We start from the raw sequence: 14,303 nt of genomic DNA on the forward strand, positions 1-14,303 counted from the left end.
ATGTAGTAAGCGTGCATTTTTTTTTTTAAACTAAGAGGCCCTTTTTTGGCCTAACATTACGTTTGCACTCAGAAAATATCTGGATTATGTTAGTTCTTTTTCCACTGTGTGACCACATGTCGCCTTGCTGGCTACAGAATTGCGCAACAAATCCACTCAAAATGTCAACAGAAAGAGAATGAAGCTCCTGAGCTCTCCTCTCCCTCCTTGAGCCAGCAGGGCCTGACCAGAGAGGCAGCATCTTGCATTGCTCTATAATGACTCCCCCGCAGCTGCAGTTTGGAGTGGTGTGCATGGGATGATTCTGAAGACGGAAATGAAGAGGAAGAAGGAAGGATAGATGGTACACAAAGCAGAAGATCCCAGAATCAGAAAAAATCTACAACCATTTGGGGAAGCAATTTGCTATTTTAAAAATTCAGTGAAAGAACTGTTGATCCTCTGCCTCTTGCTTTCAATCTGTGTGTGTGTGAATTTAGAAGAGGCAAGAAGTTGACAAATCAACACCCTAGAGACTGAAGTCCTCTGTTTAGCCACAGACCAGGTACAACAAAGGCAAGAGAAGTTCCAGTTCCCTTGGGTCCCCATGGGTCAGTCAGTCCTTGGCCTCTGTTGCTAATTACCTACCTTGGGGTGGTGCCAAGGAGTAGACTGAAAAACTCATTTGTACTTACTACGTATACTTATTGCAGAATTATGAGCCCCTAAATTGAACCTGCCTGAGGTAGTTCCAACAGTATTTTCTATCAAATGTTTATCAGGACTTTTGGAGTCTTACTGTAACCAACACGATTTTTTCATTTTTTACAAGCCACTTAGGCAAGGTTCACAAAAACAGTGCTCTGTGCTCCCTCTGCTGGCTCTTTAGCAGCAGCTAACTTAAAAATACCTCTCACCAAGAGCTATGTGTTTAGCATTGGTGGTCCTGGGGAAGCCACACAAACGCGTTGTGGTGTGCTTTAAAGTAGTAGAGAACATTGTGTTGGGTAAACAAAACCAGCTCCATTAATTTCAGCTGTTTTCAAAGCCACCTGTGCATCAAATAGAAAATGTCACACCAACAAAGGCAAGGAGGGGGGAACCTCTCAGCTTTCTCAGATGGTATTACAGACCATTGAATAAAAATAACCTGAAATAACTCAGTGTCCTTTTAGTTACTAAGGGCAAATGGAAATCAGTATATTGAAAAGCCTTCTCACCTCAGAGTTTAATTAACAATACTCACTTGGACAGGTTCAGTGTGGAGCTATATGAAGAGACCAAAATGGTATCCAGATACTCGGTGTGGAAAAGCATTGTTCAAGACATCTTAAGCAGAAAAGTTTGTCCTCTCATGGCACTGGCTTTTCCCCCTCCAGAACTGCTCCCAGATTGAAGCATGTGGCTAACATGAAGGCCATCCTACCACATGTTAGGGGTTCAACTAAGGAAATGCAGACAACTGGAAGGACTTACCTCCACAGGATAATTCATCCTGAAGCAGAACAAGGTGCACTGGACAAGAACACCTGGTTGTACCGTCACCCTTCACAATACAAATGTGTGAACACCCGCCATTATCTTGAGAACAAGGATGCTGTCCTGAAATTTATAAACAAGATCTTTATGCAATATAACCCCAAACCCACATGTCTGGTTTAGATTATTTAGAGAGAAGAAATTAACTGGTAAAGCTTGAGGAAAAAATAATCCAGATTTACTTGCTCAGGCCCTGATCCCATAATGAGCTCAGCTGGGGTAAATCCTGTGCACTTCTGCAGAACCCCACTTGCTTCGGTGGGGCTCTGCATGGACACAGGAGGTTCACCAGCATGGAGCTCATTATGAGAATGGCCTGCCTCCCTTTCTCCCTTCCCAAATGGAAAACCTTCTGGACAAGCAGCTCCAGAGTGTATCTTTTTTCCTTCACAGGCATCTATAATTATTCGTGATCTGAAGCATTATATAAAAAAAAATCACATGTGCAACCTTTTAAAAACAGTAAACAAAACCTAAAGGTTTGTTTCTTGGGAAAGATGGAATTAGTTCTGGAGGAATACAACAAAGGTACCTAGAATTTAATACTGCATTCTCTCTCTCTAAGCCATTAAAAAAAAGCAAACTTTTCTGATTTACAAAGTCTGAAGTATTTGCACTGCCTCCAAAACTCAAATGAATATGCTCTAGATAAATATGTCTTTTCATTTTAATGTTTAATAAGGATGCCCTGTTTCTTCCTGAAATTCTTGACAGATTTACTGTGATTAATGGCAAACAAAGCTAGTAGTCGTCTGCTTTAATTAATATCCCCAGACAGTTTCCTAAAAAAATTCTCCAGTTCAAAGCACACATCATACTTATGTTAACGTGATTGCTTCCTCTATGTTGGCTGTGGCTCCACTTGGCTGCACCCATCCCCAGCCAACCCCTAATTCATTTCAAGTTAGGAAAAGTTTGTGCCCTTGAAAAAAAATGTTTGAAAACTATTTGAGTATATTTACTCCTGGTGAAAGGGGCTGAAGTCCTCTAAACAGACAAAGCATGTGGCAAGCTAAGCTTCACTACTCCACCCCATCAATGAGCCACAGCCCTGATCCAAAGGAACCTCCTCCAGGACCAAGATGGTATTTTAGTCTCTATATCCATTCAATCCTTGGTGTCTGTCCTAGGACTACCTATAAGGTTGCCCATTAAGATATGTCTACACTGGAGCTGGAAGGTATAATTTCTAGCTCCCGGAGACCTGCACTATTTCCTTCTGATCAAGCTAGCGTGCTAAAAATCAAAGCGCACTTGCAGTAGTGCAAGCAGTGGGAGGGACTAGCCGCCCCAAGTATGTACCGAGGCTCTTGGACAGGATCATAACTCAGGGCAACTAGCCCCTCCAGCTGCTCACACCACCATGGCTTCCCTTCTCTTTAGTGTGCCAGCTCAATCGGAGCTAAAGTGCACGTCTCCTCAAGCTGGGAACCACACCTTCCAGCTCCAGTGTAGACACACCTTGAGTGACAAACCACGATAGTGGTTTTTGTGATGGCCTCCTGTCCACTAGAAGTTGTACTGAGAAAACTCCACACAGGCCCCTTGTCAGCCTTTTGGCCACTACTGATCTGGGGTGGATTTAAATCAGTGACATAGGAAGAAATGTCTCCCTATGCCAATTAATAATCCTCTGTTGTGCCACTTCCCACCCCTAACCCCACCCTCCCTATTGTTTCTTGGTAATGGGGATGGTACTTACTGTATTCCTGGATGTTTAGTTCTTTAACTGCATGTATGTCGCTGAGCTGTGCAATACGAGCCTGGACTTTTGTACGTCTTTCTCGACCAGTCATGTCAATTTTTTCAATCATTTGCTGTTGCTTGTCAATCCAGTACAGCCAGTTTTCAAATACTGTCAGCCCAACGGGTTGCAAGATATTGGAGTCTTCTAAAACTATTCGATTCGCCCCTTTGGAAAGGAGGTTGTGGTTTAACAATTGGAAGAGACCAAGATATCATCATAAAACATATTTTACATAGATATAAATGTGTATTTCTCTCTCTCTCACACACACACACTCTCCCTCCCTCCCTCCAATGTCCTCAGTAGCTGTCTGGATTTAAATTCTGCAGCCAGATACCCAATATACACAGCACACCTGTGCAGGGAGTGAAAGCTCTAAGGTAGCTTCAGGGTAATCCAGAAAAATGGAAGGTGCTTTTTAATTTTATATTATAGCAAGTAGTATAGTGACCATAGTACCACATGTGTTATTTTGATATTAAATTCAGCTTTACACTGATTCAGCTTTTTCATTTTGTACTGCAAATTGTACTGTACTGATGAGGTATAACTGCATTCTAGAAGTAGTTAGATGTTCCAACTGCTGGAAGGGTAGAGAAAAAGTGGGTATAAGGCATAAGAATGGCCAAACGGGGCCAGAACAATAGTTAATCTAGCCCAGTATCTTGTTTTCTGACAATGCCAGCTGCTTCAGAGGGAATGAACAGAACCGGCCATCACTGAGGGATCCATCCCATCGTCTACTCCCAGCTTCTGGCAATCAGAGGCTAGGGACACTCGGAGCATGGGATCGCATCCCTTATCATCTTAGCTAATAGCCATTGATGGATCTGTCCCCGTTAACGTATATAATTTTTTTTTAAGCCCATTATAGTTTTGGCCTTCATAACATCCCCTGGCAATGAGTTCCACAGGTAGATTGCATTCCATGCTTACTTTGTACCAGGGCTTGCCTGGGCTGAGCCCCGGCATCTCTAGGCTCTTCTGTGTATCTTTTCCAATTCTAATATATAATTTTTTGAAATGGGGTGACCAGAACTGCACACAGTATTCAAAATGTGACCGTACCATGGATTTATAGAGAGGCAATATGATATTTTCTGTCTTATTATCTCTCTCTCTTTCCTAATGGTTCCTAACGTTCTGTTAGCTTTTTTGACTGCTGCTGCACATTAAATGGATGTTTTCAGAGAACTATCCACAAGGACTCCAAGATCTCTTTCTTGAGTGGTAACAGCTAATTTAGACCCCATCACCGTTGAGATTAGGTTTTCCAATGCGCATTTCTTAGCACTTATCAACACTAAACTTCATCTGCCATTTTGCTGCCCAGTGACCAAGTTTTGTGAGATCTCTTTGTAAGTCTTCGCAATCTGCTTTGGATTTAACTATCTTCAGTAATTTTGTATTATCTGCTAATTTTGCCACCTGTTTACTCATTTTTCCAGACCCTTTATGAATATGTTGAACAGCACTGGTTCCAGTACAGATTCCCACGGGACACTACTATTTACCTCTCTCCATTCTGAAAACTGATAATTTATTCCTACCCTTTGTTTCCTGTCTTTTAACCAGTTACTGATCCAGGAGAGGACCTTCCCCCTTATCCTATGACTGCTTAGGTTGCTTAAGACTTTGGTGAAGGATCTTGTCAAATGCTGATACACCATATCCACTGGATCGCCCTTATTTTTTGACTCCCTCAAAGAATTCTAATAGATTGGTGAGGCATGATTTCCCTTTACAAAAGCCATCTTGACTCTTCCCCCAACAAATCGTGTTCATTTAAGTGTCTAATAATTCTGTTTTTTTATTATAGTTTCAACCAATTTACCTGGTACTGAAGTTAGGCTTACTGGCATGTAATTGCCAGGATCACCTCTGGAGCCTTATTTTAAATCTGGTGTCACATTAGCTATCTGCCAGTTATCTGGTACAGAAGCTGATTTAAATGATAAGTTGCACACCAGAGTTAGTAGTTCTGCAATTTCATATCTGAGTCCCTTCAGAACTCTTGGGTGAATGCCATCTGGTCCTGGTGAATTATTACTGTTAAATTTATCAATTTGTTCCAAAACCTCCTCTACTGACATTTTAATCTGGGACAGTTCCTCAGATTTGTCCTCTAATAAGAATGGCTCAGGTGTGGGAATCTCCCTGCATCAGTCTTCAAGGCAGAGGATGTGAAAGAATTCAATTAGCTTTTCCGTAATGGTGTATTTTCCTGGAGTACCCCTTACGCACCTCAATTGTCCAGTGGCCCCACTGATTGTTTGGCAGGCTGCCTGCATCTGATGTACTTAACATTTTTTTGCTGCTACTTTTTGAGTCTTTGGGTAGATGGTCTTCAAATTCTTTTTTGACCTGCCTAATTATATTTTTATATTTGCCTTGCCGGAATTTATGCTCATTTCTATTTTCCTCAGTAGGATTTAACTTGCAATTTTAAAGGATGCATTTTTGCCTCTAACCACTACTTTTACTTTGTTGTTTAGCCATGGTAAAACATTTTTGAATTGCTTACTATGTTTTTAAATTTTAAAATATGTTTAATTTAATTTGAGTCTATTATGGTGTTTTTAAAAAGTTTCCATGCAGCTTGCAAGCATTTCATTTTGTGACTATACCTTTTAAATTTCCATTTAACTAGCATCCTCATTTTTATGTAGTTCCCCTTTGTGAAGTTAAATGCTACTGTGGTGGGCTTCTTTGGTGTTTTCTCTCCCACAAGGATGTTAAATTTAATTACATTATGGTCGTTATTACCAAGTGGTTCTGCTATAAGGCAGTTTAGGGTTTTGGCTCTCATGAGGTGATTAAGACTTTTGGCAAAGAGGAGGGGAAGTACTTTTTTTCCCCCTATCCCTTGTGGATCAACAGCAATTTTAAGTTTTGTGCATGGGCTTGAACTCTTCGGATTTGTCTTCATCAGGGAAAAAAGGGGTGTTGTTGATTTGAGTTCACTAATATGATGTAAAATCCTAGTAAAGACAAGGCACTTTGTAGTTTTCACACTGGTTAGTAGGAAAACGTAAAACCTCAACCCCCCCATAGTCTTTAACTCAATCTGAAAACTCGTTTGAAAACTATAAACTGCCTTGCCTTCACTAGGTTTTTATTTTGTGTTAGTTAATTTGAGTTAGGAATATACCTTTTTTCCCAGTGAAGACTCCCTCTCAGTTGTGTATATCAGCAACCCTCGGCAGCGACCAGAAGCAGCATATTAGCTGAATGTTTAATCTACAGTGATAGGCACTTAATTATTTAACAGCACTGACTTTTAAATGGTCATTGTTAGATTTCAGAGTTAAAATCCCGTTCAGATGAAAGGGAGCACAGTTCAGACTTGTCTCATACTTGTTGAAGACGACCTGCAAACTTACTTTGCACCACTTTACATTGACTTTTTACATTTATTTTCTTCACAACTCTTGGGCTAGAAACTGATATTTAACCCCCACCACCACCGCTGAACACTTAGATTACACTACACAATTACACTGTGAATTCGGTGACCTGTAAACAGATTCAATGAATTTATTATGCCCTGCATTCATGTTTATTTTTACTTACACACACTCATCACAAGAACTAAAAGTATAGAGAACCCACAGCTGGAATGCTTGGATCCAAATCCAAACACTGCCAAACCTTCTGGGGTTTTCAGGTCATTTCTATCTGAAACTTTAAAAAAACCAAAACACCACCACTACAGCAGGCAATAGCTTGTGAACATATTCAACTACACTATGCTTTCCAAGAAAAGAAACTGACATTTAAAAAAAAAAAGGCACTAGGACAGTGACCCACCACATATAAAAGGCTAACATTTTTTTTTTCAAGGAATGAGTTATCAAGATTTGCTTTTGGGATCAAAAAGTTATCTATTCGTTATTATAATGCCTGAATGTTTTATTATTTCATAATCTCAATCATTTTTCTATCCTTCAGTCTATGTTTATTAATATAAATAACTGTTTTGCATTTTTATAGCCCTTCATTAGATGCTCTCACAGTGCTTTACAATAAGTTAAACTAATTATCATCTCCATTTTAAGATGGAGAAAGTGAGACACAGATAGGTTAAGTAGCTTGCCTGGTGTGTCTCACTGATTAGCTGCTAGATTTTGCCTGGTCTACACTTAAAACCTAGAGAGTGACTTTCCTACAGCCCACAGTGGTGTGAAAAATCCACATCCATGACCCTTAACCCCCAACACAGCAACTATGCTGACCCTTAACCCCCAACACAGACACAGGTAGGTCAATGGAAGAACGCTTCCATCAACCTAGCTACCGTTGCTCAGGGAGTAGGAATTCCTACAGCAACAGAAACCCCCCTATCTTTCGCTGTAGTATATGTTCATACTGTGGGGTTATGCTGGCATAGCTATGGTGCCATAGCTATACTGTACAGTGCCTGTAGTGTAGACTTCGCTCCGACACAGCACCTAGGAATCCCCCCCCCCCATGGCTTTAAACTACAGACAGCACTTTCACTCCATGATCTGGAGCGACACCAGTAATGAATTTGGCCCTAGGAAAGATGTTGATGGATTATGTAGAGGGACATATCCAGCTTGATGCAGGAATTACTAGGTGAGGTTCTATGGCATGTGTAATGCAAGATGGCCATAATGGTCCCTTCTGGCCTTAAAATCTATAAGTCATTTGTTGCGGGAACACTAGCTGTGAGATGCCAAGAAGGGGCAAGGGGGTGGAGATTCGCAGAAAGAGGACTTGAGAAAGGGAAGTGTGACTGTTGAAGTCGACCTTTACAAAAATCAATGTTTCACTTTTTTGGACAGAGTTCTTTTATGATCCAGTGAGGAAGTAGAGGAATCTATGAGACATTTCTCAACATATTGCAAAAACTTTTAGTTTAAAAATCTCAGTCTCTTAAAATACCTGAGTTTTTCACCCATATTTATGACCGAGTTTAATTTACTATTTGTGACTAAACCAAGACCGTGATATTTATCCTTCATATAAACAAGAAACCCTAAAGTGGTGACCACAAAGTTCACAAAGCATCCACTAGTCCCACCAGGAATGTCAAAGAAAGATCCTAAAGGTTTAGAAATCCATGTTTGCTCAAGAATGAAACATGACTAACAGGGCTTTTCTCCTGCCATTATTTCCCTTCTACACAGGGGGAAACTGACTGGAATAGCCGTTCCAGACTAGCTGCCTGTGTGGGAACAATTCCAGAATAAAAGTAAATGTATTCCAGAATAATTAGCGTGTGTCCAAAATAAACTAATTATTCTGAAATATATTGACCTTTTATTCCAAATTAGTGTCCACATGATGAGCTATTCCAGTCCATTTTCCTGTGTAGACGAGCCTTCACTCATGTGAGAAGTGCAACTGACTTCAATGGGATTTCTAGTATTAGGAAAACATAACTGGGCCCCAGGTATCTGTTGGGAGCATTGTCCTCTCTCCTATCCTTTCGCATATGAAGCATGCTGTCTCTCTTTGTAAGAGTAGCAGCATCTGCAGACCCAGGAAGCAAGAGAGTTTTTAAGACACATGCAGAAAAATTATGCTCTCAGTTTAAAAAAAAAAAAAAGCCTATTAATCAGCATTCTTTAACTAGCAATCTGTCTCAGCAGTTAGGATTTACACTGATAATTGCTGTAACTTATCTTGCAGTGCAAATGTCTAAAGATGAGTGTAATGGAAAAAAATGTCTCCATGCTTATGGAAAGAATGGCGAGGTTTTAATAAACAATACATAAAATCTGACAGCTGCTTTTTTTTTTTAAAGTAAGATAATTTAAAAACAAGAGAGTGGGTTTATAATTAACACCAGCCTTTGACTTTGGTGTTCTAAAAATTGACATAACAGATGCAAAAGAAGAAACAAGGAATGAGTAAGTTTCAGATGTCAGTTAAATCATGCAGATGCTGGATCTGTGGTGGTCAAGGTCATCCAAGGATACATCATACCAAAATTTCAATGTTTTAATGCATTAAGTGTGGTCTACTGGTTATAACACCTGATTAAGAGTCAGAGTTCCTGATCTTCCATTAACTTACTGTATGTCACTGGGCAAATTGCTTACACTTGCAGTGTCGCAGGGCATGGCTACACTTGTGAGTTAGAGCGCATTAAAGCAGCCCCAGGCGTCCTAACTCACAACCCATCCACACTGGCAAGGCACTTAGAGCGCCTGGACTCTGAAGTAAAGAATCCTGTGGCACCTTATAGACTAACAGACGTTTTGCAGCATGAGCTTTCGTGGGTGAATACCCACTTCTTCGGATGCAAGTCTTGCATCCGAAGAAGTGGGTATTCACCCACGAAAGCTCATGCTGCAAAACGTCTGTTAGTCTATAAGGTGCCACAGGATTCTTTGCTGCTTTTACAGATCCAGACTAACACGGCTACTCCTCTGATACTGGACTCTGAAGCTGGAGCGCTCCTGGTACTCTACCTTCACGAGAAGCATAAAGCTTGCTGTGCCTCGGCTGAAACGCCCCAGTGTCAGTGTGACTGAGGTGTTGCATTACTGTGCTCTGATTGGCCTCCAGAAACGTCCCATAATCCCCTTAAGTCAAGTGGCCACTCTTGTCATTGTTTTGGAATTGGCTGCAGGAATGCGGATATGCCCTTTCAAAACTCTGTTTCTGACAGCTGGCAAGCTTATCTGCTCTGGGACAAAGCAACAATTAGTGTGGAATGCTGCTTGCTGTGAGCGTGAGAGAGGAGGTAGGGGGGGTCTGCTGCTGTCTGAACTTACAAGACAGCATGCTGACATGCTCTCAGCCCCCCAAACACCCACTCTCTCCCCCCTACATACACACAACACACTCCCTGTCACACTCCATCCCCTCCCCATTGCAGCCACGTGCATGCTGGGATAGCTACCACAATGCACTGCTCTCTGTGGCATTGCAAGAGCTGCTAATGTGGCCATGCCAGTGCGCTTGAATCTGACAGTGTGCACACTGCAGCGCTTTCCCTACTGCACTCTCCAAGGGCTGATTTAACTCACAGCACTCTACATCTGCAAGTGTAGCCATGCCCTCAGACCCAATCATCTGTAAAACTGAAATAATACCACTTGTCCTATTATACAGACATGTTATGAAACTTAAATAGAAAACTGAAAGCAAATTGGTGTCGTTGGATGGAATGCACTACAGAATTCTAAAGCATTATTATATCATTAATGAGCATGTATCAATGCAATATTTTACTACCAAATTCATTTATATTCCATCACCAATCTCTACTCTTACTCTCATATATGCATGCAGATGTGGGAACGGACATGCATCTGAAGTACAAGGACAGATATTTTAGGCACACCTCTACCTCGATATAACGCTGTCCTTGGGAGCCAAAAAATCTTACCGCGTTATAGGTGAAACCGTGTTATATTGAACTTGCTTTGATCCACTGGAGCGCGCAGCCTCACCCCGCCCAGAACACTGCTTTACCGCGTTATATCAAAATTTGTGTTATATCGGGTGGCATTATATCGAGGTAGTGGTGTATTACATAGTTTATATTGCCATAGGCACAGAAGTGGCCAGTGCATGCTGACTTAACACTATATCACAGATTTTTCATCAACTGGGCACTTCCTGATTTGCTTGACAGATACTAGTACTCCCAAAAAAAAGTGATGTTCGTGAAAAATAGCAGTAATTATTTGTGAACTGGCTTTGAGGGAGACGCTAAGCAAGGTTTTGAAGCTAGAAACTGAAGTGAACAGCACTAACATTGAGCAACTAATAGTGCAAATGAATCTCTTAAACGCAAGTTCTATTTTACCTGAAAGGTCACTGCTCTCAATTCTCCGGAGCTCTGAATCAGCCCAGAATAACTTGCTCAGCTGGCTGTCAAGGGCCAGGGCTATAGGTTTACTCAAGCCACTGAAAAAGAGAATCTCCCGTTCAGTTCCATCCAGTGCTGCCCTCTCGATTTTGGGTGACCTTTCTTGCAGATTAGTGAAATACATGTACCTGTAACAGGAATAGTTAAAGTCAAACAGATTTGTAAATTATGCAGGTTTTTATTAACTTTTTTCCTCTAACAATGTCTCAGAGAGACAAACATCCCTCCTCACTACTGTGGGGGGGGGGAGAGGGAGGAAGGAAGGCACCTATTTAAGACAATGACTGATTTGGGGAAAAACAAACATTTTCAATGTCGGGCTAAACTGTCCCTTCCCCTTTGCAGGTGCTCTGCAGGGGCAGGAGGAAGGGGAAACAGGCTACCTGGGCCTAGTACACATGCAGGAAACAGGCTTGCTCTATCTCTCAGTGCTCGGGAGTGCAAGGGAGGCGGCCAGCTAGCACTGCCTGTGGAACTGACCATCTGTACAGGAGGTGTTTCTAGGCAGGATGGGGCCATGTCTCTTGCCCTGAATTTCACCAGGATGCGTGTGAGTGTGAGAGAGAGAGAGAGTGTGTGTGAAGAGGGCAGGGACGTAACCAGAATTCTCCTATGGCTGGGGCCCAGAGCTCCCTGCACCCAGCCCCACACACTCCCCCTGCTGCTCCCCGATACCCAGTCCTGAACCCAGCTCCACACATACTCCCCCTCCAGCTTCCCCACACTCAGCTCTGAGCTTTCCCCACTGCACCCATCCCCATGGTCTCCCTCCCTTACACCCAGCCCTGAGCTCTCATCCAGAGAGGCCGTCAGGCTGAAAAGCATCATCCTCACCAGGAGCCAGGTGGTTTTGGGAGCTCCACGCCCCCATCCTCCTTCTGCATCTCGGGGTTTCCTGGGAAGCCCCAAGAGCTTGGATCTAATCCTCCCCTGTTCCTGGGGACTAGGGGTGCTGCCTGCTCCACTTCTTCCCAGAGGTTGGGGTGCTCGGTGCCCATGAGTGCCCAAAGCACTGTAAAGGTGGGGTGGAGGAGAAACATGGAGTCGCAACACCCCTCAAATCTATGGGGCAGCTGAGCCAAGTTTGAGTTTGTGGTGTTGTGACCTGGTGCATGGGGTCGCAGTGTCACTCAAATTTGGCCTGGCTGCCTCTCCCTCATGACAGAGGGGTGGCAGTGCTAAATTTCTAGCTCCAGTCCAGGGCCAAGTGGGGTGGAGGAGGGGGGAGGGTGAGCCCTCTGAGCCCCCCGCTGCACCTGCTCTGTATTGGGCTTCTCCCCTTCTATAACACAACACTACCACCCTCTAAGGGAACCTCCCTTCCTCCCCAACAAGGCTCAGCCTCAGGAGGGCCATAATTGAACCCTGCTAACCTTCACCAGTCAGCGGAAGAATTCCCATTGACTTCAATGGGCCAGTATTGTACGCTAAGAATTACAGAAGTCTCAACCTTTAGCATCAATACAAGAGTTCCAAAGATACCTTTATTTTGAAGAAGGGTAGCCAGCAGCTAGAAGATTTATTAATAGGATCTGTGGGCTGGATTTTCCCTACTATTCCACATTACAATTACATACCCTTTCTCTGGGTTCACCACAATGGCCCGGGGCCTGTCATCTTCTCCTTTTAGCACCACGCCTATTGGTCTCCCATCCAAGCGTGTCACATTAATCACATTAGTGGCTTCACAAGTCCAGTAGATGTAGCGGCTGTAGATATCAATGCTCAGATCATAGGGCTGCATGTCCAGGTTCTGATTGGGAACCGGACTCGTCACCACCGTAAGGCTCTGGGAAATCACCAGAAGGATATTACATTCAGGTTGTCACCTAGAATTGTATTTGCTATATCTGCTGTATGTGAAATTGTTCAAAGTTAGAAGGAAGCCTCCAAAATATAATCCTAAACCAGGGAACACATGTTCAGTTGTTTCTCTCTCTCTCGGTCCTTTGGTGAGCAACAGCAGAGTGAGCAGTGGACACAAAACACTTACCCTGGCAGATTTAGGGGGATGGAAATCATACCATTTGGTTGCAGCTCAGAAGAACTGATGATGTTGTTGGGCAAAGGTGGATGGGGGAGTGGCACTGACACTCACCAGTGCCAAGAGTTTTGAGAGGCTGTGGACGCTGTACAACTGGCTGTACTATGCCTTAAAGGACAATTCTTGTCTGCTGAAAATTTCTCTCATATTCACCATCCAAAACAGAGGGATAGCTCAGTGGTTTGAGCATTGGCCTGCTAAACCCAGGGTTGTGAGTTCAATCCTTGAGGAGGCCACTTAGGGATCTGGGGCAAAAATTGGTCCTGCTAGTGAAGGCAGGGGGCTGGACTCGATGACCTTTCAAGGTCCCTTCCAGTTCTAGGAGATTGGTATATCTCCAATTATTACCTTATTACCTATTATGTTGGTTAAATCCCAACCACTCTAAGAAAGACGACAGCTAGATCACTGAAGTCAAGGTTTCCACTGGGAAAGGCACTCTCCTCATTCTCTTTTTCTTAATAAACCAAACTCAGACAGTCCTGTTCCTCAGTACATAGACTAATGTGAATACAGAACACGCAGCTCTCTACAACAGAAAGTCCATGTCACCAATAATCCCTAAACCCGAGCAGTCTATAGGATAGATGAGCAGGAAAAGAAACGTTCAGGCGGCCAGCAGATGGCCTGGACAACAGCTCTTGCATCAATCCTCCTACATCATTTTCCTCACATATGTGAGAAGGAAAATCACATTAGGGAACCCTGCTAATTGGTAGAGGGAACATCTGCTAGCAGTAGTCCTTGGTCTAGGTATGAAATTTAGCAATTTGGAATATTTCCATTTTACTCCCTTTTGAGTTTTCCTGGTTCCACCTACTCAAGTGTTTCAACTACATGTAATCCCCTTTTCTAGCCCTCTTCAGTGTATAGAAAATTACGGAGAAATTAAAATCTCTCCACAGATAAGATTGAAGTAGTCTTCTCTGTGACAAACCCGATCTACCCCACCCAGGCAACTTTAGTAGAGACATGTCCATCCAACTGAAGTTCCATGTACCACATCTAAGCCTCTGACAGTCACTCTAGAAAGTCTGGAGTAAATTCAACGTGACATTCTGGGAATAGAGGTGCTTTGTAAAGTAGTTTGTCTTGCACTTTTGGAAAATTTGCCTAACTTTTTTTTGGCTTGTCACATCTTC

General features: G+C 42.7%; 1 protein-coding gene across 5 annotated transcripts in view; it reads right to left on the reverse strand.

Moving 5' to 3' along the window:
- Window positions 1-14,303, reverse strand: part of LRP6 (LDL receptor related protein 6) — a 202,933-nt gene that overhangs the window by 23,349 nt on the left and 165,281 nt on the right. For all 5 annotated transcript variants that reach the window (XM_045000135.1, XM_045000134.1, XM_045000132.1 and 2 more), the window contains 4 exons: window positions 12,695-12,906; window positions 11,055-11,245; window positions 3,221-3,430; window positions 1,456-1,581 (listed from right to left, as the gene is read on the reverse strand). In XM_045000135.1, the coding sequence (XP_044856070.1) occupies window positions 1,456-1,581; window positions 3,221-3,430; window positions 11,055-11,245; window positions 12,695-12,906 (739 nt within the window). The remainder of the gene's footprint in view (window positions 1-1,455; window positions 1,582-3,220; window positions 3,431-11,054; window positions 11,246-12,694; window positions 12,907-14,303) is intronic.

This window comes from Mauremys mutica, chromosome 1 (assembly GCF_020497125.1).
Source record: "Mauremys mutica isolate MM-2020 ecotype Southern chromosome 1, ASM2049712v1, whole genome shotgun sequence".
NCBI classification, from domain to species: domain Eukaryota; kingdom Metazoa; phylum Chordata; order Testudines; family Geoemydidae; genus Mauremys; species Mauremys mutica.